The 23,948-nt window shown below is 52.5% G+C and overlaps 9 protein-coding genes across 9 annotated transcripts; 6 read left to right on the top strand and 3 right to left on the bottom strand.

The window, feature by feature from the left end:
- Positions 1–296: 296 nt before the first annotated feature.
- Positions 297–1,820, bottom strand: QC762_606320 (uncharacterized protein; the record flags this gene model as incomplete). Its single annotated transcript, XM_062892321.1, has 1 exon — positions 297–1,820. One exon carries the CDS (start codon positions 1,818–1,820, stop codon positions 297–299), a length of 1,524 nt encoding a protein of 507 aa, XP_062740847.1.
- Positions 1,821–2,501: 681 nt separating this feature from the next.
- Positions 2,502–4,922, top strand: QC762_606310 (uncharacterized protein; the record flags this gene model as incomplete). The annotated part of the gene is made up of 2 exons (XM_062892320.1): positions 2,502–2,967; positions 3,062–4,922. The coding sequence occupies exons 1-2, from the start codon at positions 2,921–2,923 to the stop codon at positions 4,920–4,922; spliced, it is 1,908 nt and encodes a 635-aa protein (XP_062740846.1). The 5' UTR covers positions 2,502–2,920.
- A 1,377-nt stretch (positions 4,923–6,299) lies between these two features.
- On the top strand, positions 6,300–6,853 carry QC762_606290 (uncharacterized protein; the record flags this gene model as incomplete). The annotated part of the gene is made up of 2 exons (XM_062892319.1): positions 6,300–6,482; positions 6,536–6,853. 2 exons carry the CDS (start codon positions 6,300–6,302, stop codon positions 6,851–6,853), a joined length of 501 nt encoding a protein of 166 aa, XP_062740845.1.
- Positions 6,854–7,203: 350 nt separating this feature from the next.
- QC762_606285 (uncharacterized protein) lies at positions 7,204–7,626 on the top strand (the record flags this gene model as incomplete). Its single annotated transcript, XM_062892318.1, has 1 exon — positions 7,204–7,626. The coding sequence occupies one exon, from the start codon at positions 7,204–7,206 to the stop codon at positions 7,624–7,626; it is 423 nt and encodes a 140-aa protein (XP_062740844.1).
- Positions 7,627–8,461: 835 nt separating this feature from the next.
- QC762_606280 (uncharacterized protein) lies at positions 8,462–9,193 on the bottom strand (the record flags this gene model as incomplete). Its single annotated transcript, XM_062892317.1, has 2 exons — positions 8,462–8,946; positions 9,139–9,193. The coding sequence occupies 2 exons, from the start codon at positions 9,191–9,193 to the stop codon at positions 8,462–8,464; spliced, it is 540 nt and encodes a 179-aa protein (XP_062740843.1).
- Positions 9,194–11,858: 2,665 nt separating this feature from the next.
- QC762_606270 (uncharacterized protein) lies at positions 11,859–12,320 on the top strand (the record flags this gene model as incomplete). Its single annotated transcript, XM_062892316.1, has 1 exon — positions 11,859–12,320. The coding sequence occupies one exon, from the start codon at positions 11,859–11,861 to the stop codon at positions 12,318–12,320; it is 462 nt and encodes a 153-aa protein (XP_062740842.1).
- Positions 12,321–18,588: 6,268 nt separating this feature from the next.
- QC762_606260 (uncharacterized protein) lies at positions 18,589–19,352 on the top strand (the record flags this gene model as incomplete). The annotated part of the gene is made up of 2 exons (XM_062892315.1): positions 18,589–18,984; positions 19,044–19,352. The coding sequence occupies exons 1-2, from the start codon at positions 18,745–18,747 to the stop codon at positions 19,350–19,352; spliced, it is 549 nt and encodes a 182-aa protein (XP_062740841.1). The 5' UTR covers positions 18,589–18,744.
- A 536-nt stretch (positions 19,353–19,888) lies between these two features.
- Positions 19,889–20,758, bottom strand: QC762_606250 (uncharacterized protein; the record flags this gene model as incomplete). The annotated part of the gene is made up of 1 exon (XM_062892314.1): positions 19,889–20,758. One exon carries the CDS (start codon positions 20,756–20,758, stop codon positions 19,889–19,891), a length of 870 nt encoding a protein of 289 aa, XP_062740840.1.
- An 819-nt stretch (positions 20,759–21,577) lies between these two features.
- On the top strand, positions 21,578–23,921 carry QC762_0097090 (uncharacterized protein; the record flags this gene model as incomplete). The annotated part of the gene is made up of 4 exons (XM_062884137.1): positions 21,578–22,382; positions 22,584–23,366; positions 23,426–23,782; positions 23,866–23,921. 4 exons carry the CDS (start codon positions 21,578–21,580, stop codon positions 23,919–23,921), a joined length of 2,001 nt encoding a protein of 666 aa, XP_062740839.1.
- Positions 23,922–23,948: the final 27 nt, after the last annotated feature.

Below are 23,948 nucleotides of genomic sequence, written 5' to 3'. Positions count from 1 at the left end.
TACAATGCCACTAAGGTGTCCGGCTTAACTTCACCACTCGGATTGTAGTTGTAGGTGCAGAATCTCCCTTATTGTGGCCACTTTCTAGCGTACCCGATTGAAACCAAGAAACACGAGGGTGACCAAGATGATCCAGCTGCATAAACCCATACTTTGCCAGCCATGGATGTGCTTAAATGTACATGTACCTGTCCCAGTATGATCATTACGATAAAAGAAGCCACGCCATAACATGACATACAATGCATTACACATAAACCAATTTCGTCCTCCCTGACCAATGACCTCGACTAGCCTCAAGCCAGTCTCAGCATCATCTCGTTACTCTCTGGCTTCATCTCTGGTTTCCCTCCTCCCTGAACCCTTTTGTAAAGCCAAGCCGCAAATTTGACCGAAGGCTCGTCCACCATCCTCGTCACAATATCCGCCACCCAAAACGTCAACGGCAACAAGATCAAATGCGGCACCAAAAACGAAAACTCCAACCCGATCGGCCCAACCTTGGGCAACGGCAACAAATCCCTCCATGCCGCCAGCATGTCCACCTCCCCAGCCTCGACCGGCCTCCCCCATCCAACAACATGATACAGCCGATCCCCCACCGTCGCCAAAATCGGCCCATGCACCAAATAAAACGCAAACGAAATCCTCCCCAAAAACTGGCAAAACCTCCCCTCAAACCACCTCCTCAACCACCCCATCCTCGGCACAGCCGCCACCAGCATATTCGCCGCCCAAAACAGATAAAACCACTTCGGATCGAACACCGCCTGCGGCTTGAGATAACTCAACCAATACCACCCCGGATTCGCCCTCAAATCCTCCACCTTGTTCGTCGCCGACGGCACCCCGGCAAGGTACATGCTCACCACAAAAAGATGATAGTAAATAAACGTCTTGTGCCTCTCCAACCTCCTCAGCCAACCAGGAAAATACCCACCCTCCCTCCTCGCCAACAAGTCCAAATCCGCCTGCAACATCCCCGCGACAAACAACGCCCCGTAATACCCATCCACCACATAAAGGTAATACCCCACCAGCACAACCAAACACACCAGTCTCGCCTTAGTCGTCGCCCGGGAGAGCGCCATGCAAGCCATGTAAGTGATCACGCTGCCCCTCATCTCGAGCGGTATCGACCAGGTATGCGTGTTCGCCTTGACCCAGATCCAACCCCCTTCTTTGAACAAGAACGAAAAGTTTTTGAACTCGACATACCAATTCCACAGCTCGTCCCCGAACGTCTCCTTGGGAGGGCAGGCAAAGTTCCAGTACCCAAAAAGATGCCACGAGGTGATGTAAACAAGCGTAGTGGCAATAATAGGCAGATACAACCTAAACCACCTCCGGAAAAACGCCGATGCCAAATTATCCGCCAGCTTGAGATGCTCCCCGCTCTGCATCAACGCCAGCGGCTTGACGGAAAGGACATAACCCGAGATGACATAAAACACGGCCACAGCCATGTGCCCCCCGGTAAAAAAGTTCCTAATGCCATAAAAGGTCGACAGCCGAAACTCCCCGTCGAAGCCGTAGGCGTTCTCAAAGTATACTGCAGACTGCAGGCTCTCCGCGCCGTGGGCCCAGAGCTGGTGGTGGTGGATGTACACCAGAAAGGCGGCGAACCCGCGCAGACCGTCGAGGTAGGCTGTTGGTCGGAGCTGTCGTGGAGAGCTGTCTGCCGAGGCGGCTTTTGGCCAGAGGATGTGCCGGAGGCCGCGGAGGATGGCTTTGAGGGAGAAGGAAGGGGCGGTTGACTTGATGGCGGAGGAGGAGTCGTTTCCCGTGCCGTCTAGGATGCCTTCGCGGAGGGAGTGCATTTTGAAGGCGGCGACATTGACTGTCTGCCTGCCCGAGAGTGGAAAGTAGGTAAACAAAGATGTCGAGGTTCCGATCTGTCCGCTGTGGGCCGAAAAGGTCTCAGGAGATAAGCGCGGTAAGTGCCGGAGGGAGGGAGGGGGGAAAAGTCGTTTTGTCGTCAACTTTGCGGTTCGGGAACCAGTGAGTGCATACGACTCCGAGACCACTCAGCTGGAAAATATTCTTCAGGGGAAAAAGAAGAAAATCCACCGAGAGCCAGCGGTTGAACAGAGAGAATCAAGAAAACACTGTGGCACCGTCGGGGTCTTGAAGTTGAAGCGGGATTGGCGGGATCAACACCGGATAAGCCTCCCGGGTTTTCAGATGGCAGCAACAGTTCGTATCAAAACGCACGCTCCCCCTCTCTATCTACACGAAAAAAAGCGGAAAAATCACAAGCAGAAAATGCAAACGCGGGGAACAAACTGATCATGACGAAATAATTAACCATCGCCTGTCGCCCGCCGTATCTGCGTTCCAGCGGAGAGGCCATGGCAAGCTGGAAGCCAGGAAGCACCTGCATTGAGATCTTGATTTCAACGCCCGCCCAGGTAGCCTAGCGAGACAGGGTGGGGGGGTGCACGGTACACCAGGCGATATCTGGGGTGTGCCTGTTTACACAGTGCGCCATAGCCCCGACCGATGACTGGCTGATAGCGCACAGGCCAGTCCCACACAAGTCTACCAAAAACGGCAACGACCGATCGCGTCGAGCAGGGGTTGGCAGCTTGGTGAGCTTAGCCTGCTTTACAGTGGGGCACCGCTCCCGCAACCGGGCAGGGGATTCGGTTTTTGGAAAAACAGCCCCTATCGTGTCTGACAGATCTCACTGGCTGACGGCCGGATGGGACACTCACGAATGCCAACGGCATGATTGGATCAGCAAGAGTCGCAGCAGCTTCGCCACGAATCAAGCACTCATCAGAGTAGAATTAAAACCTGCACGAACCTGTAGAAAACAAGAGCGAGAGTGGTGGGGAAGATAGCGAAAACAGCTGTCCATGGCCTGCCCCTGGTGCCCTGGGCGTGGACGGTGTCAGAAGAATTTTCTCGGGCCTCCATGATTGGATCTGGGGCCTGGGGACCCCGGCAAGGTGTCGGCGCTAGGTGACCAAAATGGCCGCGCCCATGATGAATTTCCCGCGCGAGTTTGCATCCGGCAGAGGCAGACACCAACTGGTGCCAGTGCTGACAAGATAAGGAACCACTTGGCCGCCGATTGGAGGGGCCTAGACCTCTCTCTTGCTCTCTCTCTCTCTCTCCTACCTGACTTCGTGATACTGCTACTCGTGTATCCTCCTCTTCTCTCTTCCACTTTTTCCTTCGTCTCGAGACCTCACCTCCTGCTCGTCTCGTTTTGTCTCGTCACATTCGCTTTTTTGCTCGAGAGATACATCCCAGTGGGGACTGGGGTCAGGCGTTGTCGCCCAACGGCACTTTTCCAGACTACGGCACACCGACTCGTCAGCCAGCTCACGACTCCAAGTACTGTTGTCTGGCCGCGCTCGCTATTTTCCCACGTCGTACCACCGGGAAACCACGATTCATTCACGGAATTGACGAGTAGCTTTACTTTCGCTCGAACAAATATCGGGTCGCCCAGCATGATGTCCAAACTTGGTTCCCCATTGGGGTCGCCAACCTTGGCCGCCACCACAGCTCAGTTCCGCAACCGCCTACCAACACAGTTCCGCCGTTGCCTCCCAATATACGTTGCCGCCATCATCCTCATCTTCTTCACCTTTAACCTGAACCTTTTCCACTCGCGCGTTCGCGAAGTCACCTCGAACGCCGCCGCCCTCGCCCGTCCACCGGTCCCGGTGGTGGCTGCGCCAACTGTGCCCATCACGCCAGTAGGACCAGCTCAGACCCCCAAGGCCGTCCGCACCGAGTTCCCCAGAAAGATTTGGCAGACATGGAAGGTCAACCCTCTCAGATTCGAGGAGCGTGACATCAATACCGCCCGCTCATGGGTTGGCAAGAACCCCGATTACCGATACGAGGTGTTGACCGACGACAATGACATGAAGTACGTCGAGTGGCACTTTGGCCCCGAGGGCTTCAACCGCCCCGACATTGTCAACTTTTACCGCGACGTCAAGGCTGCCATTGTCAAGGCCGATCTCCTCCGCTACATCGTCATGTATGCCGAAGGTGGTCTGTACGCCGATATCGATGTTGAGGCCTTGAAGCCTCTCTCCAAGTTCATCCCCGACCGTTACAACGTCAAGGATATCGATATGGTTATTGGCGTCGAGATTGATGAGCCTGACTGGAAGGATCACCCCATTCTTGGTCCCAAGTCGCGTTCTTTCTGCCAGTGGACCTTCATGTGCAAGCCCCAGCTGCCCGTCATGATGAGACTCATTGAGCAGATCATGACATGGCTCAATGGTGTTGCCAAGGAGCAGAACGTCCCTCTTGCCGACGTCAAGCTCGATTTCGACCAGATCATCAGCGGTACTGGTCCGTCTGCCTTCACCACCGCCATTCTCGCCGAGATGGATCTTCACAAGGAGGACCCCAACATCAAGGTCGACTGGGATCTCTTCCACGACCTCCAGGAATCCAAGCTCGTGAGCCGCACCCTCGTCCTCACCGTCGAGGCTTTTGCTGCCGGCCAAGGCCACTCGGATTCAGGCAACCACGACGCCAGAGCTGCTCTCGTCAGACACCACTACCACGCTTCCAACTGGCCCAGCAGACATCCCCGCTACAGCCACCCTGCCTATGGTGAGGTTGAGAAGTGCAACTGGAACGATGAGTGCGTCAAGACCTGGGACAAGAACGTCGAGGCCTTTGCCAAGATGACCGAGGAGGAGCAGAGGAAGATTGTCGCGCAGAAGGAGCAAGAAAGGAAGGAGGCCGCCGAGAAGGCCAAGGCTGAAGAGGAGAAGAGAAAGAAGGACCGTGAGGAGGCCGAGAAGAGGAAGAAGGAGGAGGAGGAAAAGAAGAGGAAAGAAGCCGAAGCGAAAAAGGCCGAAGCCCAAGAGGCCAAGCGCAAGGAGGAAGAGGAGAAGAGAAAGGAGGAGGAAAAGAAGGGGTGGCTGCATTTTTCATGAGCATTTTTCTTCTGCGAACAGCATCATCAGGAGCCGGAGAGTGTTTGCTTCAAGAGGCGAAGGAATTCCGGGGAATAACAACTAATGACGAGACGGCGTCCTCGCTACACTTTGCTCGACGGCAGTGACACCACATGGCCGAGCCGAGCTGGGAAAGGTACGGACGACGACAACGAGAGACGAAAAGAATACGAGCCCGGTGTATATGTCTCTGCCTTTACTGTAATATCAATTTGGGTGGGGGGTGAGGTTTGGGAATGGGGGGCGCTTCGGGAATGGGATGTTTGGATGGGAACTGACCTTGTACATAACTGCTCTTTCGCATCAAGTGCGGGTACCTACTTGATCGAAGAGCAAGCCCGCGCTGGTGTATTTGGGGCACCTTGGTCGCCGGCAAGACATTATTACGATACATTAATAGAAAAAATCCATAAACGGTCGCAGTTCGCATGTTGATGGGATGACAGTTGCTGTCTATGGGTTGATGGTGAGATGTGGCCAAGAGCAAGAATGTGTGAGGTCTCGATAAGAAACAGGCGGCATCACATGATGCCTAGCCACAACAAGGAGACTCCAGAGCGCCTTTTCCCGTGTTCGTGACAGTTCGGACACCTGCTGCCGTCCATCAAACTCAGCTTTGACACCAAGTGACGTCTGCTGCCAAGAGCGCCCCCCACCTCGAGACATCAACGACGATGGCACCCCCACGACGGGATGGAACAAAACGACAGCAAAACCACGTGGTATGATGGATGCACACACACACACACACACACGGACAAGAGGATTGTTCAACACGTGCGACTACAGATAACCAACACGGGAGCCAGCATTATCCCGTCCCAAAACCCAGTCCTGTGCAATGTCCTCTTGGTTTGACTGCCCGAGACGAGTCTGAGAAACTCGGTTTGGATGATCACGATTGTCCTTGACAACCTGGATGAATTTTACCCAAAGCACCCAAAATCATCCTTTCGTCTGATATCTCCACAAGTCAACACGGCATTGTTGTATCGGCTTCTGCTGGAAATGCCATGCGCCGAGCCTTGCCGCACAAGCAACACGGCAGAACCTCAAACATCACCCAAAAACTGCCAGCCAATTCCTGTCGCAAACAACAGTATGATCGCCGAGGGGCTCAACATCAACCACTATTTTGCCGGCTCCTTTGGTGATCACCTCATCACTGGCACCATCATGTGCATCCCTATAAGAAGTCTTCTTCGCCAACCCGGGAGTTGTTTCCTTTTCCTGATCTCCCTATCCACTCTTTTCTGACCGACCGGTTCGATCACGCTCTTTTTCTCACGGCGAGACCGTTAATTATCAATTTAATACCTTTGACACCGCTAGTTGGCTTCGCTTCCATCTTTCACCATGCAAACCAAGACCCTTCTCCTCGCCACCCTGGCTTCTGTTGCCTCTGCCCGTTTCGGACAGGAAGGCCTCGTCCAAAGCGTCATTCAAGCTCTCGGCGCTTTCGGTCCCCCAGGCGCAGCTGGTACCCTCGCCGGCCAGACCCCCAGCGTGCTCCTTGCTGGCGCCAGTGCTTGTGCCAAGGTTCGTTACCTCTCTTTCACCTCATTTCTCCCTCCTGCTAACATTTCCCCTAGCTCGAACTGGCCGACGAGATTGTTGCCACCCTAGGCAACGACCCCCAGGTCATTGCCGGTGCCGCCGCCCTGGTTGCCGCGGAGAAGAACTTTAACCCTTTCGCTGTTGACATCCCCACAATCTGCAGCAATGCTGCTTTGCCGGCTACTCCTGAGTTGAGGGGAATCATTCCCTTGGTTGATCCTGCCGTGGAGGGGGCTGATATTCAGAATGCCAACTCGGCGGCGAGCTTGCAGGCTCCGTTGGCGGATGCGGGGTTGAGTGTGGCTGATATTTCGAGGGCGGCTGGGTTTGAGAATTTTGAGGAGCAGGCTTAGGCTTAAGGAGTGAAGCTCTAGCGGTGGCGTGTGTTGTGGACTGGAGGGGAGGGGAGGGGAAGGGTGGGATCGTACATGGTGGGATATCCTCACAGCGAACGAGAGAATAACGATGGGTAGTGCAATACATCAGCCGGGTCATCTGATCATCTTCACTATTCCCCCTTAAACAACAAGTACCAAGCGAATGACATGGCTAACGTGCTTACCAGCTGGCACGCACCTGCGCATCACTCCCCCGGTTGCCCCCCAACAACACAACACGCCCCTTCTAGCAACTTAAGCTGTACCTATGCCAATTTGGGATTTGGAATAAACACGTCTCCCTTTGAGCAACCAAACTGCCAACCATGACATTCAGCAGAGTCCCACCCCAAAAACCACAGCGCTCTAGATTTCTGAAACGAGAACACAAATCCAACTACCTTATGGAATCTCCAATTTCCAAACCAGCTCCGCCCTGCTTCCCCCCCGCCTGTCACCCTCTCATCAGTGACCCATCAGACCTCAACCTCCCAAGTCAGTCCTTTGGCTCCTTAAACCTAACACGAAAAGCATTACCAACATCTCGTACCTGCTTCCAGCAAGGCGGCCTCCCAGGCCCGCCACACATCGGCTCCGGCTCACGCTTCTCTTTCCAGCAAGGCGGTCCGCCCGGCTTGGTGCAGCGAGTTTCCAGTTCCGGGACAGGGCTGCGCTTCTTCCAGCAGGGAGCGCCCCTCCACGGCTGGTACCGGGGCTCAACCTCGGGGACTACTGGCTCATGTTTCTAGCAGAGTGGACCGCCGGGCTTGGTGCACCTTGCTGCGAGGTCGGTCGACGGGGCGGGGAGGGCGAGGGTGGAGGTTGTGAGGGTGAGGAGGGTGTGGAGGGGGGTGGTGAGGTGCATTTTTGTTTGCGAGATTGGCTGGAGGCTGGAAGGTGGGTATGTGGGAGATGAGTCGTGAGATGAGGGATACTTTTGTGACTTGACACTTGGGGTGGCTGTTGAACACTGGTTTGAAGTGCTTGGAAACTCCTGATCATACTATGTTCTCTATCGTTTGGCTTACGAAGGTTCGGAGGGCTTGATCCTTTGAGAGGTGTGTGGCGTTTGGTGGCTGTTGTTTCAAGGTCTGATATGTGATCAGAATACCTACATGATGTTTTCACGAAGTTTGAGAAGCAGTCCAATGATATTAGTTGAAGCTAGTTGGCAATGATTTGTGTGTCATCACCGGCAACATTCGTGTGATAGCGCTACTTCATTGATAGCTTGCTGAGTGGCGCGTGTGAGGCGTACTCCATGTAACGTTTCTGTAGCTAGTCGTGTATAGTTCTAAATTATTGGGCTAGTAAGATTACTACAAACAGTTTCGGTGTGCTAAAAGGTGTTGTTGAAATTCATGAGGCTTCAAAGACCAAGACTGGAGTTATCTGCAGGCGGCTGACAGAGCTGGTTACCAATCTGGGCACCCTTATTGTGTGAACACCCTCATGAAGATGTAACTGAAATTGCTACCGATAGCAACATGAAACAAACAGCACTATCCAATGCAGGGTGTACCTTCTCCTCGTAAACCATCAACCGCCATCCAATCCACAATTCCCACCATCCCTTCAAAAACTTTAACTCAACGCATTCCCAATGTGCTGCCCACTCCCCATCGGCGCCCCAGCCGGAGTATAAACCTTGATGCCCGTTCTCTTCTCCTCGTCAATCTCGGCCTGTCTCTTGGCCTCTGTCGCTTTCACCATCGGGCTCTGGAATTTGGCCATGAACTTGGCCAGTTTTGACGGCGGCTTGGGGACATAGTTCGGGTCTGGCTCCCCCACTTTCTCATAGTAGAGGTACCGAGTCGGTGCCTGTGGTTGCTTTCCCGTTGTGGGGGCCTCGCTGTCCGGGACTACCGTTGAGGCGGCGGCGAGGGATTCATTGGAGGCTTTGGTGGTGAGAGTCTTTTGTTGGTCTGGATCTTGAGGCTGGGAGTAGGAGGAGGAAGCCATGCTGTGGTGGATGATGTCTTCTGATCTTATTCTTCTGATATTGCGGAGTGGCACGATCTTCTTTCTGCGGCGTCTGGGCTTCGTCAAAAATAACGTGGATGTCATTGCTTGTGGTTGCGTAAATGGAGAGGTGAAGACAGGGCGCCAGGGTGATGGGTGATTGTGCATTTATATCCGAGACCTGGTCCCGCCTTTTGGGCCGTCCTACCTAACAATCCACTTAAAATCGGTCGTCAGCGTTGCATTTGGCGTCTCTTCACAGCCAACTCCACGGTCCAGTGATATCGGAATGCACTTACTGTTTGCACAGCCACACTTGGCACAGGCGAGAACAACGGTTTGTTGCCTTGCCATTGTGTGAATATATGTGCCCAAGAGCCCAAAGGATCAGCATAGCCACAAAAGACATGGCAGATATGCCTCGAGTGCGCATCTTGTGCGTTCGTGACACTGGCGCCACGGTACCTTGGTGACCATCGAGGATAGATACCCACCTGCCCATCCACATGTATAAGAGTAATGCCTCCCGGCAAAGTCCACACTGTCGCTCTTACCTTAACTATTAAGGTACCGTCCCAAGCCCCTAAGGAGTAGTAGGATCCAGACACCTTACTGATCATGTCCAGTCTCTTGCTTGAACAGCGCGGCCGTATCGTACCACCTACATGCTTCATATTCAGCATGTGCATAATAGTAATGCCAAGAAAACATGATATCAACGTAATAGGGGATTGGGTGCCTTATTGCCTGAACTCGGCTGAGCCAATTTTGGGCATTCTTGGATCTTTGTTCACCTTTGACATCAACTACAGTAGCTCTAGAGGAATTAATGGAATTGAAGATGCCGCCAAACTCTAGCTTACGTCAGTAGCCGGTTGCCCGTGCGATTGACCCTCTAATTACAAAGGTGCCTACACATAGAGTACCTAGGTAAAGAGTTACATCTTGAAGGATATGGCAGGATATCATGTAACGACTTTAAGCCTGGTTTTGGTTTTGCGAAGGTGTCGTACAGGACTTGTGAGCCCATGCCACGATGGTTGAGAACCGCATCTTGAACCCACTACTTCCCTCTTGGTTGTCTTCTCTAGCTTTCTGTAGAATGTTTCGAATCCGCCGCCTGTACCAATCCCGTTTCTCAGGCGGCGCGCTTTGCAGCATACAATAAGAAAATATGCGGTTTTCTAGCGCCCGTCTCGTCAACCATCTGGGACAGCCTTCAAGTCTCAAGGTTCAATGGTAAGCGGAAGAGCTGCTTGGCAACTGAACTGTCGAAGGCGGATTGCCACATCTCGGATTTGAACCTCGGTGCTGGGCTAACCCGTCCATCACGGTAACATTCCGTAGTCGCTTCTGAGCAAGGAAGTCCCTCATCTGTCTGTGTGGTTCGAGAGCAATGATGCGGAATTTGGGAGACCACGCAGCCAGATCTTCCGTCAACTTCCCGGTCCCTGCACCGAGCTCAAGGATGCAGACCTCGCCATTAGTAATACTTAGAGAGGATAGGAGACGATGGATGACTTGGTTGGGGTAGGACGGGCGGTATTTGTCGTACAAGGCCGGCGCGGTGAAGCCTGCCTTAGCTATTGGGGAATAGTGGGTGGAATCTGCCATGCTATAGCTTTGAACTCTGGTTCTAATCACAGGGGTCGGTTGCCGCCGCTGTTGGGTGTAAAGTAACGTAGGTAGATACTGGTTTCAAATATTCAGGAGGATACACTACCAGGGGTGGTTTGGCAGTTCGACTGACCCATCACGGACGCCCGTGCAACCGAGGGAAGTGAAATGCAGGGAACCTGGAAGTGAAGTGCAAGAATTCAGAAAGTGTAACAACCACAATGATAAGCCTGGGAACTATTTGCCAACTGGATCTGCATTGCACATATTAGTTAGACCGAACATAACTGAGTTGAGGGATTGTGCACCCATACTGTCATAATTCCTTCAATAAGTGTATACGTCCCGTGTCTGAGAGATGCACCTCCAGATGAGGCGTTATCACGCAGGGCTGCTCCCACCATCGGCATGGCTGGAAGTAAAGCCACCCAGCGTGGGTCTCAATTCTGCCTACCTACTTTGGACGCCGTCAGGCATGAACAAATATATACACAAGCAGCTGACTTCATATAATTAACCAGATCCAAACGCACAAAGTCTGACTCTTCCAGTCGCCTCTCCGTTTACCCCACTTTCGCTGCGCAAGAGCTGCTGTGTCGATATAGCGGAGCTCGGGGCAGCCGTCGTGGCCTTCATGTCATTAGCTGGCGTAATTCGCCCGTGCTCACCACCCTGCTGGTTCTTTTATACAGGCAAACCCCCTACGACCCATACTGTCAACTGTTCATTCTTGACACCGCTTACACATTTGTACTGGCAACGACTATTTCCCCCGCCAGCATGACCTTCTGACGCGTACGTACTCTGCCACCGTTAGCCTCGAGCGCAAATTTGCTTCCATTCAGAGAGTGTTTGATCCGCGTCAATCTTGCCACCATACCAGCATCGCTTTACCATCGCCGCCCTATCTAGGTCTAGCGTCTGCCACCCCAAGCGGTCTCGTCCACCCAGATCTACAAGGTGCCCTGCAACAGCTCTCTCGACAGCAAATGAAACACAACGACGCTTTCAACAAACAAGTCACACAGGTCGTGATGGAGAGTTTGAGAGCTGGAACGACACTCGATGATACCTATCCGCACTTGGCAGGGAGTCTGACAAGCCCAAAGATGAGGCATAAAACCGTAAGACGATTCGAATATGACTTCTATTTGGGCACCGTGGTTATGTCGTGGGGACGTCTTCGTTGGAAGCGTCAAAGGAATACCGTCCTGGCAACGATACTGGAGACAGCAAACAGTCGACAACAGGCTTTTCCGCAACATTTGAAGTAGTTCCCGTCTCGTGGTTGTCTCAGCGCGCTGTTATTGGTGGTTGGAGTCTCACTCACGATCAACGAGGGTCGCCTTCCTTCTATCCACGGCTCTCCTTTCCAGTAACAGTCCCCATCAACGCCGAAGTCATGTACCACGCCTCGACGAACAATGTACCAGGCTTACGAGACTTGCTCGACTCTGGAAAGGCGTCTGTCAGTGATCGTACTAGTGCAGGGTGGACGCCGTTGCATCTATCCGCCGCCGCGGGGCATGTTGACTGCTGCAAGTATCTTTTAGCCCATGGTGCAGACGTCACAAGCGCCGGCCACGTCGGAGTCACTCCGCTACACCGCGCAGCCGTCTATGGCCACCTAGATGTTATCAAGGCACTGGTGGAAAACGAGGGCGACCCCAAGGCCAGGAATCAGCACGGCTTCAACACCATCTTTGGGGTGCTGCACTCACCCTTTATCAGAGATCCTGCTTTCAAGGCCGCCATAATTACCTGGATTCTCCAACAAGAACAGTTTTTGTCGATGTTGACGGCCAGGACTATCAGGGAAACTCGATTCTGGGGTGGTTTACTGAGCATCACCCAAATGGTGTGAAGTTGTTGCTTGACCACAAGGCCGAAGTCAATCTTCGCGCAAATGACGGGTCCACGCCCCTTCACAAAGCGGCTGCAAGAGGCTGTGGAGAGTCTGTGCGGCTTCTTATGGAAAACGGTGCTGACACGAGTATCATTGAGATGGACGGTTCAACGCCCCTCGTTCGCGCTGCTGAACAGGTTTGGCTCGATATTGTCCAGCAGTTGACTGGTCAATCAATCTCTTCACTTGAACGGTGAGAAGACGGAGCCTCAGGTCAGGGCAGAATACAGACCAGTTCAGCTTCTTTGTGAGCAGGGGATGCCCGGACCCTCCGATGTCGTCAACCAAATTACCAAGACGTGCTCCAATACCACTGCCACGGACCAACTTCGAAGCTCCGAGATTTGGCATGCGGCTCAGCAGGGCTATTGGTCAGTCGTCAGCAGACTGCAAGAGGCAGGCGTTGACCCTTACCGCAAGAACGAATACAGATACCGCGCTCTAGTTATGCTGGTCTACAAGGAAGATCTCAAAGGAGTGGACCAGCTCATCCAGTCAGGCTCGCAGTCCGCTCTGGCGGACGACGATCTAGTCCTATCATTGAATCGAGAGGCTGCAACTGGGCATGCCCAAATCGTTTCCCGCCTCCTCCTGATGACCACCGGAGACTTCTTTGACAATGCATCAGGCTCCAAGGCGCTTGTTGCTGCCTCGTCACCTGGTCATCTAGCTATCGTGGAGCTGTTGCTGCCATCGGTGCCTGAACATTGTTGGTACAAGGCTCTCGTCCGGGCTGCTGAACATGGGCATACCGACATCGTCTATTTGTTCCTGAACCGTCGCATCCATCCCACTCGAAACAGCATTGGTGGGGACACCGCCATCGTACGAGCAGCACGTTATGGCCTGGAGGTTGTAAAACGCCTGTTAGACGCTGGAGCCGACCCAAACCAACTCGGGTGGTTCGGATATTCCGCACTCGTTCGTGCTGCCTACAATGGTCACGAGGAAGTGCTTGACTGTTTACTCAACGCTGGAGCGCTGCCTGACTTGCCTGAAGGCGAAGGCGGTGACCGCGCCATCGTCAGAGCAGCAAGACAGCGTCACCATGGTGTCATTTCTAGGTTGATACATGCTGGTGCCCGTCCTGTTGATGGTAACTCACACGAGAAAAAGGACGGCCCATCCAATGCGCTCATGAAAGCTGCTATCGACAACGACGAAAGCATCCTCGTGCAGCTACTGCAAGAAGGTGCTGACCCGAATAAGATGGAGGCCGATGGTAACACACCATTATCTAGGGCCTGCGAAAATGGCCATTTGAACATTGTTGCTATCCTGCTTGCCAGTGGTGCACACCCCTACGAATTTACTAAGAAGGCAATCAGCCCTCTCGAAAGAGCAGCGGAGGGCGGCCATCTTAACGTCGTTGAGGCTCTTTTGAATGCCTATCACCAAATACCCATTGCTGAAAAGCGCAGGGTCATGAGCAAAGCGTCAGAAAAAGGCCATTTCAATATCACCGCCTTCCTCGTTAAAGGCGGCCTTGACTCTCAATCGTTAACTAGTGCTTCTGGGGTAGCCCACTTCAATATTCTAGATCACTGGATGAAATCAGCCATCGGTGACCTTGGTGTTCGACCAACACACCCTCAGAAGATGGACATCGCCTCAACGGCATACCCCGTGGGACCACCGACCTGGGGTTATGATAGGTCTCTCATTACAAGTTTCAGATACCCGCTTCGAATATTTTTCCGCAGTGATCTCACTTCATCCAGAGTAAGCTTCTTCTGGTCATCTGTCCTACTCAAGGCAGGTCTCGCTTTCAACATGCTCACCAACTTCACTGTCATGCTTACTGCTTTGAGTGCTCTGTTTCTAGGTTTTGGCTTGCTTGGTATTGAGTTTGTCGTTCATGGTAATAGCCAAGGAGCTAGTCATTGAGCTTTTGGAAAGGAGGCTTTGCTTCTGTCTGTGTTTATTTCATACGCATTATGAGACCATGCTAGTTCATTTATGTTGTTGCAATGCATCGGCATTTACCTCGTGAGAACTAGATCCAGTTGATACTGCGTATTTAGCGGCATGGCGTAACTGTACGCAGGCAGCACCCTTAAAACCACTTAGGTACCTACCTTAGGAACCCTACCTCAAGCATCGTACCTCTTGAACGGAGAAAAGAAATGGAGTGGCTACCATAATGAAGCAATGGGCAGTGCTGAGGCGAAGTAGAGCCTTGTTGAACTTGACGCCCACGAAATCCGTTTGGTGTAGCTAAACGTTGCAATGGCAATGGTATGGCTGAACAATTATGGAAGCCTTTCTCCATGTCTATCCCACGCGAGCCGCCATGTTGACACGATCCGCAAGCCTCGGCGGGTATATCAAAGAACTCCTCTGATGATCTACCTACTATGGCACCTTGGTCTCATGTGTAGCCACTTCATGGCGGCTATCAACGGGGATAGGCCGGCATGACTTACGGTTTCAGGAGACAGAAGGGACGAATGGCCCAGTCGAGACCGAGGAGATGCATGTAGCTCCTCTAGAAACTCCAATGATATTTATGCCGAGCCTCGTCTCCTCTGACTGGACGTTGGACCGTGAAAAACAGCACTTTATGAAGTATCAGCGCCTCTCCGTGCCGGCGAATCGCCACAACCTGACCATTTACTGGAAACGTGCAGGCGCGGAAGATGCCCGGTTGGAGCAGGCCAAGGATGCGAGTTGATCGTCTTGCAAACAGGCCGCCAAAGATTGAACGCTGCGGATATGCCTGACCCGGCTCAGCCAGGGTGTAGGCGTTCAAAAAATAACGGTTCCAATAGCCGACCTAATGGGCGACGATCTTCGCTGCCACTCAGTAGCAGAAAGACTCCCGTGGAGAAGTCTGGTCGTGAGTGGTCGCTTGAAAGGGAGGTCCGGTACCCTAATCTATTACAGGGCCTGTTCTGTCAAGCCTACATCTCTTTCTTCGCCCCAAGTACATGCCTTGCCTATGCTTACTAGATGGACTTTTGAGCTTTCGCCAGCGTACCGCAACTTTTTCAAAAGACCGTTTCTCCCTACCTTACCTTTTGGCAATATCTTTTCTCTCCTCATTGAGCAGATAGGTAGCTGCAAATCTACCAAGAGGAGGAGGGGTACATATACTTACATAGATACCTAGGTTACCCTCACTCTGGATTGTGTTACATGCAAAGAATGGGCCGCGATCACCAGCAGCTTAGCCTGCTTCCGAGTCCAAAGTGACCGTCGTGCGTTAGGTGGGTGGGTTCCCACCGCTCTGCTTGGTCAAGACATGTGGCTGAAAGGCATAAACAGCTTCTGAGAGCCAGTCGTTTGTGCATTATTCAAGACGCAGCCTCACAATGCTTCTGTTCAGAAACTGATAGCCGCTGGCTTATATTTTTACCTGAGACTTGCAACGCTACATTCGGTCGAGAGGTCACAGGCCAGGTAGCCCAACGGCTGTATATGCTGCCGAAAAGAGTCGCGATTGAGCTCTTTGTGCATGCATACAGTCCGGTGGCACATGACCTCTCGTGGTGAGGGCGTGTGTAGTTGTCAAGTCGAAAAGAGGCCTCTCCCCCTTCGAAGGAAATCAAAAGATATCAACTTCTATTTCTCATGCTTTCTTGCCTGACATACCTCGCTACCGGCCTGACATAGCATTCTCTGCTGTCTGTTCCAAGGTAACAAACTTAGCAACCACTACGATAGAGACAAACCCGCTGACATCAGATTCAGGTTGTGTGCCAGGCGTGCAAGATGTCCGATTCCGAAGCGTATGTGGTGTCTGACTCTGAAGTAGTTGTCAATCTAGTCGACAAACAGACTGAAGAGTACATGTGGACTTTATCTGAGCCCGCGGAGGATGATGTGTCGCCAGAGGTGGGAAGAAGATGCACCCTCAGAGGATGATGCGCTGCCAGAGGTGGAAGAAGATGCGCCCTCAGAGACCCAGTCATACTATCAAGGAGATGAATCGACAGGAGCCGTGAATTCTGGGCTGTTCCCCGACCTCAAAGACGTCGATAGGTGGCACACGGGGCAAGACGAAGAGTCGGAACTTCTCGAACTGGAGCAATACGGTGGCAGGCTCCATATCCTGAAGTTCAGCGGACAGGCCGAGGAGTCTCGGCACTTTCGACACACCAGAAACCTCGGCAGCGGCAGATTTGGAACCGTTGACGAGGTCATCCACATTCAATCGAGCCGGCTGTACGCACGGAAATGCCTCCCTGATGCCAGCCAGGAGGAATTGGAAGCCCGACATGCAGCTCTCGTAAGAGAGGTCGGTGTCCTCAGCAGACTACAGCGCCGGGCGGGCGGCGGTCAGAAATTCGTCCGCGGTGCGTTGGCCTACACCACTCCCAGCGAGGTGAGCCCCAATGCCCTACGATGTTCTCTGATTCTCTACCCCATGGCTGACGGTGGTGACCTGGAAACCGCCATGGAACTGTACCGCACTGGCATAACACCAACGATGACATCCGAAGAGCCTATTCACACCCACGAAGACTCCTTTCAGTCTCAGCAAGACCTCGGCTACAGTCGATTTCATATCGACACAAAGCAGGTATTGTTCAGTGCCTTTGAAGATTTGGCATTTGCGATGCAAATCATGCAGGAGCATCCGCCTGCGACATAGGGACCTCAAACCGCCTAACGTTCTGATCCACCGTGGACGTGTGGTACTAATTGATTTCGGCTTTGCTGGAGTATACGACGGTTTCAGGGATGATATGGATATACTGGGCTCCGATGGTAATGCAAACATCAGAAACCATCGCTATAGACCCCCCGAGGTCATCAACAACCTCCCGCGTTGCGACAAAACCGATGTCTATTCCTTGGGGTGCACATTCGTCGAAATAGTGGCGACCTTGATGTGGGAACGTTGTAAGCTGAACCCCTGGCCGGATCTGGATCAAGAGGGTGATACGGATGAGGAGGAGGAGGATACGGATGATGAGAATGACAAGGATATGGATGATGAGAAGTATATGGATAAGGAGAAGCATAAGGAGCAGGAGAAGGACAAGGGGAGAAAGACACAGAGGAGGAAGACACGGAGGAGGAGGAGGGTGATCATCAGGTGGAAAGGTTCGGTGTGCACGTCTTTGCAAAGAAGCTTCCATCAATTAAAAGATACCTTCGGGGAATTTTGAGGGAGGACTTGAGGCTGGCGGGTATTCCAGCGGGTTAAAAAAGACTTGTCACGAGAATTCTACCTGGAATGTTACGCAACAAAGTCGGGAGAAGGCCTAACATATCCGATATAGTCAATGATCTACATCAAGACCTGTACGGATCAATCGATGGTTGGGAATTTGAACCGGCTACAGTAACAAACGACAATGCGTAGTAGGAGGATGAGGAGGATGAAGATGACGAGGGCAAGGACAAGGACGATGAAGGACATTGGGTGAGCGATGAAGGTGAAGAGGACGACGCATAGAATGTGTTCACATGTTCACTAGTTCTGTACCTATACATGACTTGCAAAGTATGCGCTTCCATGCGTATATCTCTCATCAGGTAGCCAGCACTCTCGGAGGCGGGAACATGTCGCTGTCATAGCATTCCTTACTATTCACTAATCTTGCATGTTCTTACTACACCATCACATCACTTGACCTCACATTCTAAATACCCTACACCCACTTCTATGCTCCTTGTCACGGCAGGGCAGACCACTGCGCCAAACCTGTTGTGATTGCTATCAAAAGCTACAAGTGAGCCAAGCTTCCTGGCTTGGCTCGCTCCAGTGGTATATATATGGTGACGCCGCCACAGCCGTCACATCTCCCCCCCCTCGACGAGAGCCCCCGCGAGCTGCTGCTCCAGCGAGGCCTTCGAGTGCCATTTATCATCGAGAAGAGGGCATATATATGGTAACTGAAAGTCCTACCACTCCATATACCCGAGCGCGGTCTTCCCGGCAGCAAGCTCCAGAGTACATGCAAAGCGGGCTCAGACTTTCCAAGAGCGTGGCTCGAACCCACGCTCCCGTGCAAGCTTGGCTCAAATGTCACGGCAGGGCAGACCACTGCGCCAAACCTGTTGTGATTGCTATCAAAAGCTACAAGTGAGCCAAGCTTCCTGGCTTGGCTCGCTCCAGTGGTATATATATGGTGACGCCGCCACAGCCGTCACACTCCTTCCCAGAATTACTCGCGACCCACCCAAGAGCTGTCTCACAAATGACGAAACGCCCATGAGATCGATGTCTCAACTCAGCGCCCAACCTCATCCTGACTGGAATGTTAGCCGCAGCACCCAGCGCAACGGCCAAAACCATATGTCGTTGTCTTTTTTTTTCTTCAGTCATATATCGCCTTCAACATCCTCCCGAGTCTCGTAAAAAAACGCCAACCTCAGCCCAGAATTCATTTCCAGCTGCTTGCCTAGCCAGTTTGATCCTTCCTTAAAAATGTACTTTTTCTCCCTCCTTCCTCTCCTCATCACAACCACCACCTCCTCCCCTTCCCCGGGTGGTCAAGTCCTTCCCCGACAGTCCTCCCCACCCCCGACCAACCCCTCCTTCATCTCGACCATCCTCGCCACAGCCAACGCCTACCGCTCCGCCCACGCCGCCCGCCCGCTGACCTGGGACGCGAACCTCGCCGCTTTTGCGTTGCAAAAGGCGAATGGATGCCGGCTTAACCATGCCGTACTTTTTTTGTTCTTTATCCCCCCCTTCCCTGGTCAGTGTCTAATTCTCTGTTCTAGGGCCCATACGGCGAAAACGCCTACTGGTCATGGTACTACCCGCCTACGCACCAACCTGATTTTACGGCGGAGATAGGCTGGGCGTTTGAGGCCTGGAACTCGCAGGAGGAGATTGATGCTTACGTTGCTGGGGACTTGCTGGGGGGAGCGCACTTTACGCAGACGGTTTGGAAGGCTACGGAGAGGGTTGGGTGTGCTTTTAGCGGGGAGAGGTGCGTGGGGAATCCGGATCAGGAGTGGTGGTTTTATTGTGATTTTTGGCCGAGGGGGAATGTGAGGGGGTGGTATGGGGGAAATGTTACTGTTTGATGGGGGGGGGGGAAGTTTTTGGTTGGTGGTTGTGAAGGGGGGCGTGGGAGAGAGGGTTGGGGAAGGGATGGTGGCGTTGGTATCCTTGGCTGGTTGATGCTTTTATTCGTCGTGTGGGATGATTGGTTATGGTGCTTTTTTCGGTAGAGTAGTATTAATAGTACACGAAGGGCACGTTTTTTTTTTTTGTATGTTGTGAATGGTGATGCTTTAGACAAAGGATCGAGGTGACATGTGTTGGGTTTAGGGTTACATCTGGTTGCCATGAGCCCCTTTTTTGCCCCTTTGTTGGTTGTTTACATGCAATAAAGGTTGTGGTGCCAAGACAGGAGCGTGCTACCTAATTTTTCTTTCTGGTACTTCATCAAGGTGGAGATGACGGAAAAATTGGAAATTGAGACATGAATATATTGATTCAAACTTCATGAGTCATAAGACTAACAGGTAGGTTGGTAAGATAGCTAAGTACTAAAGAGATATTGAGAGCAGTCATATACAGCATCGTTCCTCCACACAAGGCCCTTGAACCCATGCTACTACCCTGTCGCCGTCAATTTCTTTCTTGGTTGAGACATCCCAGCTGCGGCTTCTCGAACCCTGACTCTATCACTCTCGCAAGGATCGCCACAGGCTGGGCAGGTGTAACCGTCGGTCTCAATGTCAACGCGCACCACCAGACATCTATTACAGCGCCACCATCCGTTGAAGACTGCACGTGGTGCGCGGCTTTCCCACCACTTTGTATCCAGTCTTTTGGGTCGCGATATGAGATCTTCCTTGTGGAAGTCACGGAGATGCTCCTTAAAGTGGTCTAGCCTGCCAAAGGGTGCTTCGTGGCGAGGGCATTTCTTGTAGTCGCAGCGGTACTTTCTTTTCTCGTCTTCGGGAATGTGCACCTGCTTGTAATGTCGCTCGAGATCGGCTGAGCGGCTGAATGACTTTTGGCTGCATCCCGGTGCAAGGCATTCGTAGGTTTGCTTCGTGGTTGGGGCCGGTAGGTTCTGATAGCTGGATGCATCCTGGGACACCGGCGAGATTGGGAGATGTCCAAGTTGTGAAGCCGCTAAGTCCACTGCATCGTCATTGATGGGTTGTCGGGTGCTGTTCCCTGGGATGGGATCACCGAAGTCATAATACTGGCCAAAGGGCAGATCGCCTGTCAATTGTGAGTAAGGAAGATAGTAACCAGCTTCCGGTGACAGTTCAGTGTAATGTATGTCCTCAACAACTTCGTAGCTGGACAGACTGGAGATACTGAGATCAGGAGCTGGCCAATCTGAGACTGAAAAAGCTGTCGGGATCGTACTCGATGGCGGTCGTTCCATCATGGAAGTTTCATGACTGTACAGACACCCATAGTCATACGAAGACCCGTCTAGGTCATGGGGGTGATCCGAGTGCTCCATTGACAGGAGTGGAAGGGAGAAGAGTTTGGGGAGATGTGAGTTACCTTACTTGCCAGTCAGAAGTAGACGAGTTATATATCCAGATAACAGCAGCAAATGCGTGATTTATCAACTCGGAGGCCGCATATGGATGTCAGCTCTCAGAATTGTGATTGAACAAGAACCTGCTCATGTTAGCTCTGCATTGTGCGCCACAGTCGCGCAACAGCGATAGGATGCAAGTCTCCCCAATGACAAATCGCCACGAGTTGATCGCTCATTTCAAGGCTGGGTCAAGAAGAAATGATCGTTTTGGTGGCAGACTGGCAGCTCGAGGCTGCAGCCCTCCAGCTGGCAGAGATGGGTGTCAAAAGTGGCCGGAACGGTGGCGGACCTCAGGCTGTTGGACATGCAGCGTCCCAGCCAATGGATTTTGTTTTTTTCCCAATCTTGCCACAGATGACAAACGCAGCTTCCATACAGGACAGTTTGGAAGACTTTGGGCCGCGACTTCAACCCGACTGTAGGCCTCACTGTCTGAGGTTAATTACACTTGTGTTGGTAACAGCAGGGTTAGGGTATAGCCTGCTCCACGCTGGCGCTGAGCTTTGGTGCTTGTTAGTGTCCTCTCCAGCCAAATCCCGATTTGAAACTTCATGACTGCAATCCACGACCGAACTCCGTTTGCAAGGCAGCCAATTTTGTCTGTCTGTCGCTCGCTTTCTTCCTTTCCTTTCTTTCTTCTCTCTCTCTTTCACGAAGCTTTTCTCTGAACAACCCTTTACACCAAATCCGCATGGTCAACCAACAACAGTTGTCCAATCAAGTCGCGAGTCCATCATGGAGATCGCACTATACAACCACCTAGCGTTACCGCTGCGCGTTCCGCCGTCTGAAGATGGCAATCTGAGTGATCTTGAAATTCAGTTGACCGATCACTTGATCAGCAATGTGCGCATTATGTGCCAAGCGTTTCGACAGCCGTACCAACCTGGCGCTCATCCATCCGCGATTTCCAAGGTCTGGGAGTATATTCGCTTGTGCCTCGAATCGTCCAAGACTGTTAATCGGAACGGACGAGTCAACAGAACGACTCTGCTGTCGGAGTTTCGTCATCTAGCCCAAGGAAATGCCGTGATCCTTCACATCAGCAGTCAAAATGCCGCTCTTTTGGTCCACCGACTCGGAGTCCGCGACGAGGTTGTCTTTGAAGTCTTCGAAACCTCGCCAAGAAATGACGATGTCCTCGCCGCCGAGAACGCCTTGCAGTGGGACTTTCCAGGAAGCGCTGTTGCCATCCCGCTGGCGACCTTTGAAGATGGAGCATTTCAGGGCAGCCTGGCGACCTTTTTGGAGCAAGCATCTCTCGAGTCGACAAAGATGTTTGCTGCTCATACTTTCAAAGCAGGAGCTGACATCCACGAGTATCGAGACACGTCGAGTCCAACCATGATCAGCTCCATGTTGATGGCCGTCCTGGAAGAGAACGGCCGCCGAATCTCGACACCTCTTCTCCGCAAGCGAGTTCGTGACGACATCTCTTGGCATCAAGCGCGCAAGCCCTGGCGCCGGCTCCCATACTGGCTCGTCCTCAGAGTCTCCATCGCTCGATATCTTTCGCTCGTTTTGGGGGCAGAGATGGGCCGTTTCCAGTACAAGTTCTTCATTTGCAACACCTTGGCCACCTTCCTGGAATCGGCACAGGCATCGCTGCAAGCTGATCAGGTTCACTTCCTCAAAACCAAGCTCTGCCGTCGGCTGGTGAAGCTGGATGTGGATAGGGGCAATGTGAAATCTGCAGGCACCCTGCCAGATATTGACATCCTTTTCGGCAAGCTCACTCCAGGAATCAACAAGATCATTGATGATGCCACCAGGCGCGTGGCTACCGAGTGGGAGGCGTTCAAAAAGGCCCATGCAAGGCCCATTCCCGAGTTGCCAAAGAGGGCCAGCCCCGCCGACCTGAACCTACCATTGGAACTCAGCGGCAGCATGTTGCGGGACCTACAGACGAACTGGGGAAAGACGACGAGGGGGCATTGCCGCAGATGGGTGGCCCCGGAACACTTTGATCTGGGTTCTGTTACGAACAAGCATCTGAGCGAATTTGCGCAGCCCTTATTCCACGTTACCCAGCAAGAGATGCTTCTTCAAGATTGCTCGCCAAATGAGTCGTTGATAACCTATCTCCAGACCGCACTTCCCCTATTTCACGGCAATCCCGAGCAACTCAGTATCCTCATTCTCAATGCAATGGAAATGTGGATGAGACTTGACCAAACGACCTGCTTCCAGTTCCCCCTTTTGACAGACTACCATCCTGTCTTCACACCCGAGTCGCTCAATGTCTTGCATTTGGCCACCTACAAAGATATGGTCCGCCTGCAAGCCGTCCAGAAGCATATTTCACAGAGAATCCACGCAAGTTCTCTTCCCAGATGCACCATATTCGATGATCCTTCTTCCAGCTGTTTTGCAGCGAGATATTTCGACGGCATGCATCCCGACTCTGTTGCCATGCGTAACTCGTATGCAGATATCACCCATGCAGATGTTTTAAGGAAAGAATTGAAACGCAAAGAGTGGGAAAAGAAGACTGAGGAGTTCCAGAGCCTGACTCGGCAGGTTGGTATGTAAAGCCTTTTCCACTTGGACATACACGAAATATGGCAACTAATCTATGAATAGATGGAAGCTCATGCATCCTCATCGTGGACGAAGACGACCCCCTTGGACGTAGCTTCCACGATGACCATTACTGCCCGCGGTGTCGAGCAATGCACAAGCTGGAGAAGATACGGATCCAGATCTACGAGGAATCTCTCCCCTCTGATATTCACCTTGCCAAAGCCGCAGTGTTTGAGCTCCGGTGCCCCCCAGCCTTCGCGAACTATCGTGACACAACGTTGATGCTTATATCCAAGCTTGCAAGCCCGGAGGTTGCTGTGGGTGTGGCTCCAAAATGCCTGCTGAATGGCTACTCTCAGCTCCATACCGTCGCAAACATCTATCCCAAGTTCACTCTGGCATCTTTGACAAAATCATGTATGTTTTTCCTCGGCCTTTTTTTGTCTTTGTGATACCTGCTAACGTAACCAAGTCTTGCAAACCCACTACTCCATTGTCAGATTTCCCGTCGAGTGGGAAGGTGGACGAGACGGGCTGTGCAAGCCCAACGGGCTGAGACTTGCATACGCTTACATCGACAGCG

The sequence above is a fragment of the Podospora pseudocomata genome, chromosome 6 (assembly GCF_035222375.1).
Source record: "Podospora pseudocomata strain CBS 415.72m chromosome 6, whole genome shotgun sequence".
Lineage (NCBI taxonomy): Eukaryota > Fungi > Ascomycota > Sordariomycetes > Sordariales > Podosporaceae > Podospora > Podospora pseudocomata.
The sequence above is the reverse complement of the archived record's forward strand: the minus strand, read 5'-3'. Positions and strand labels throughout refer to the sequence as shown.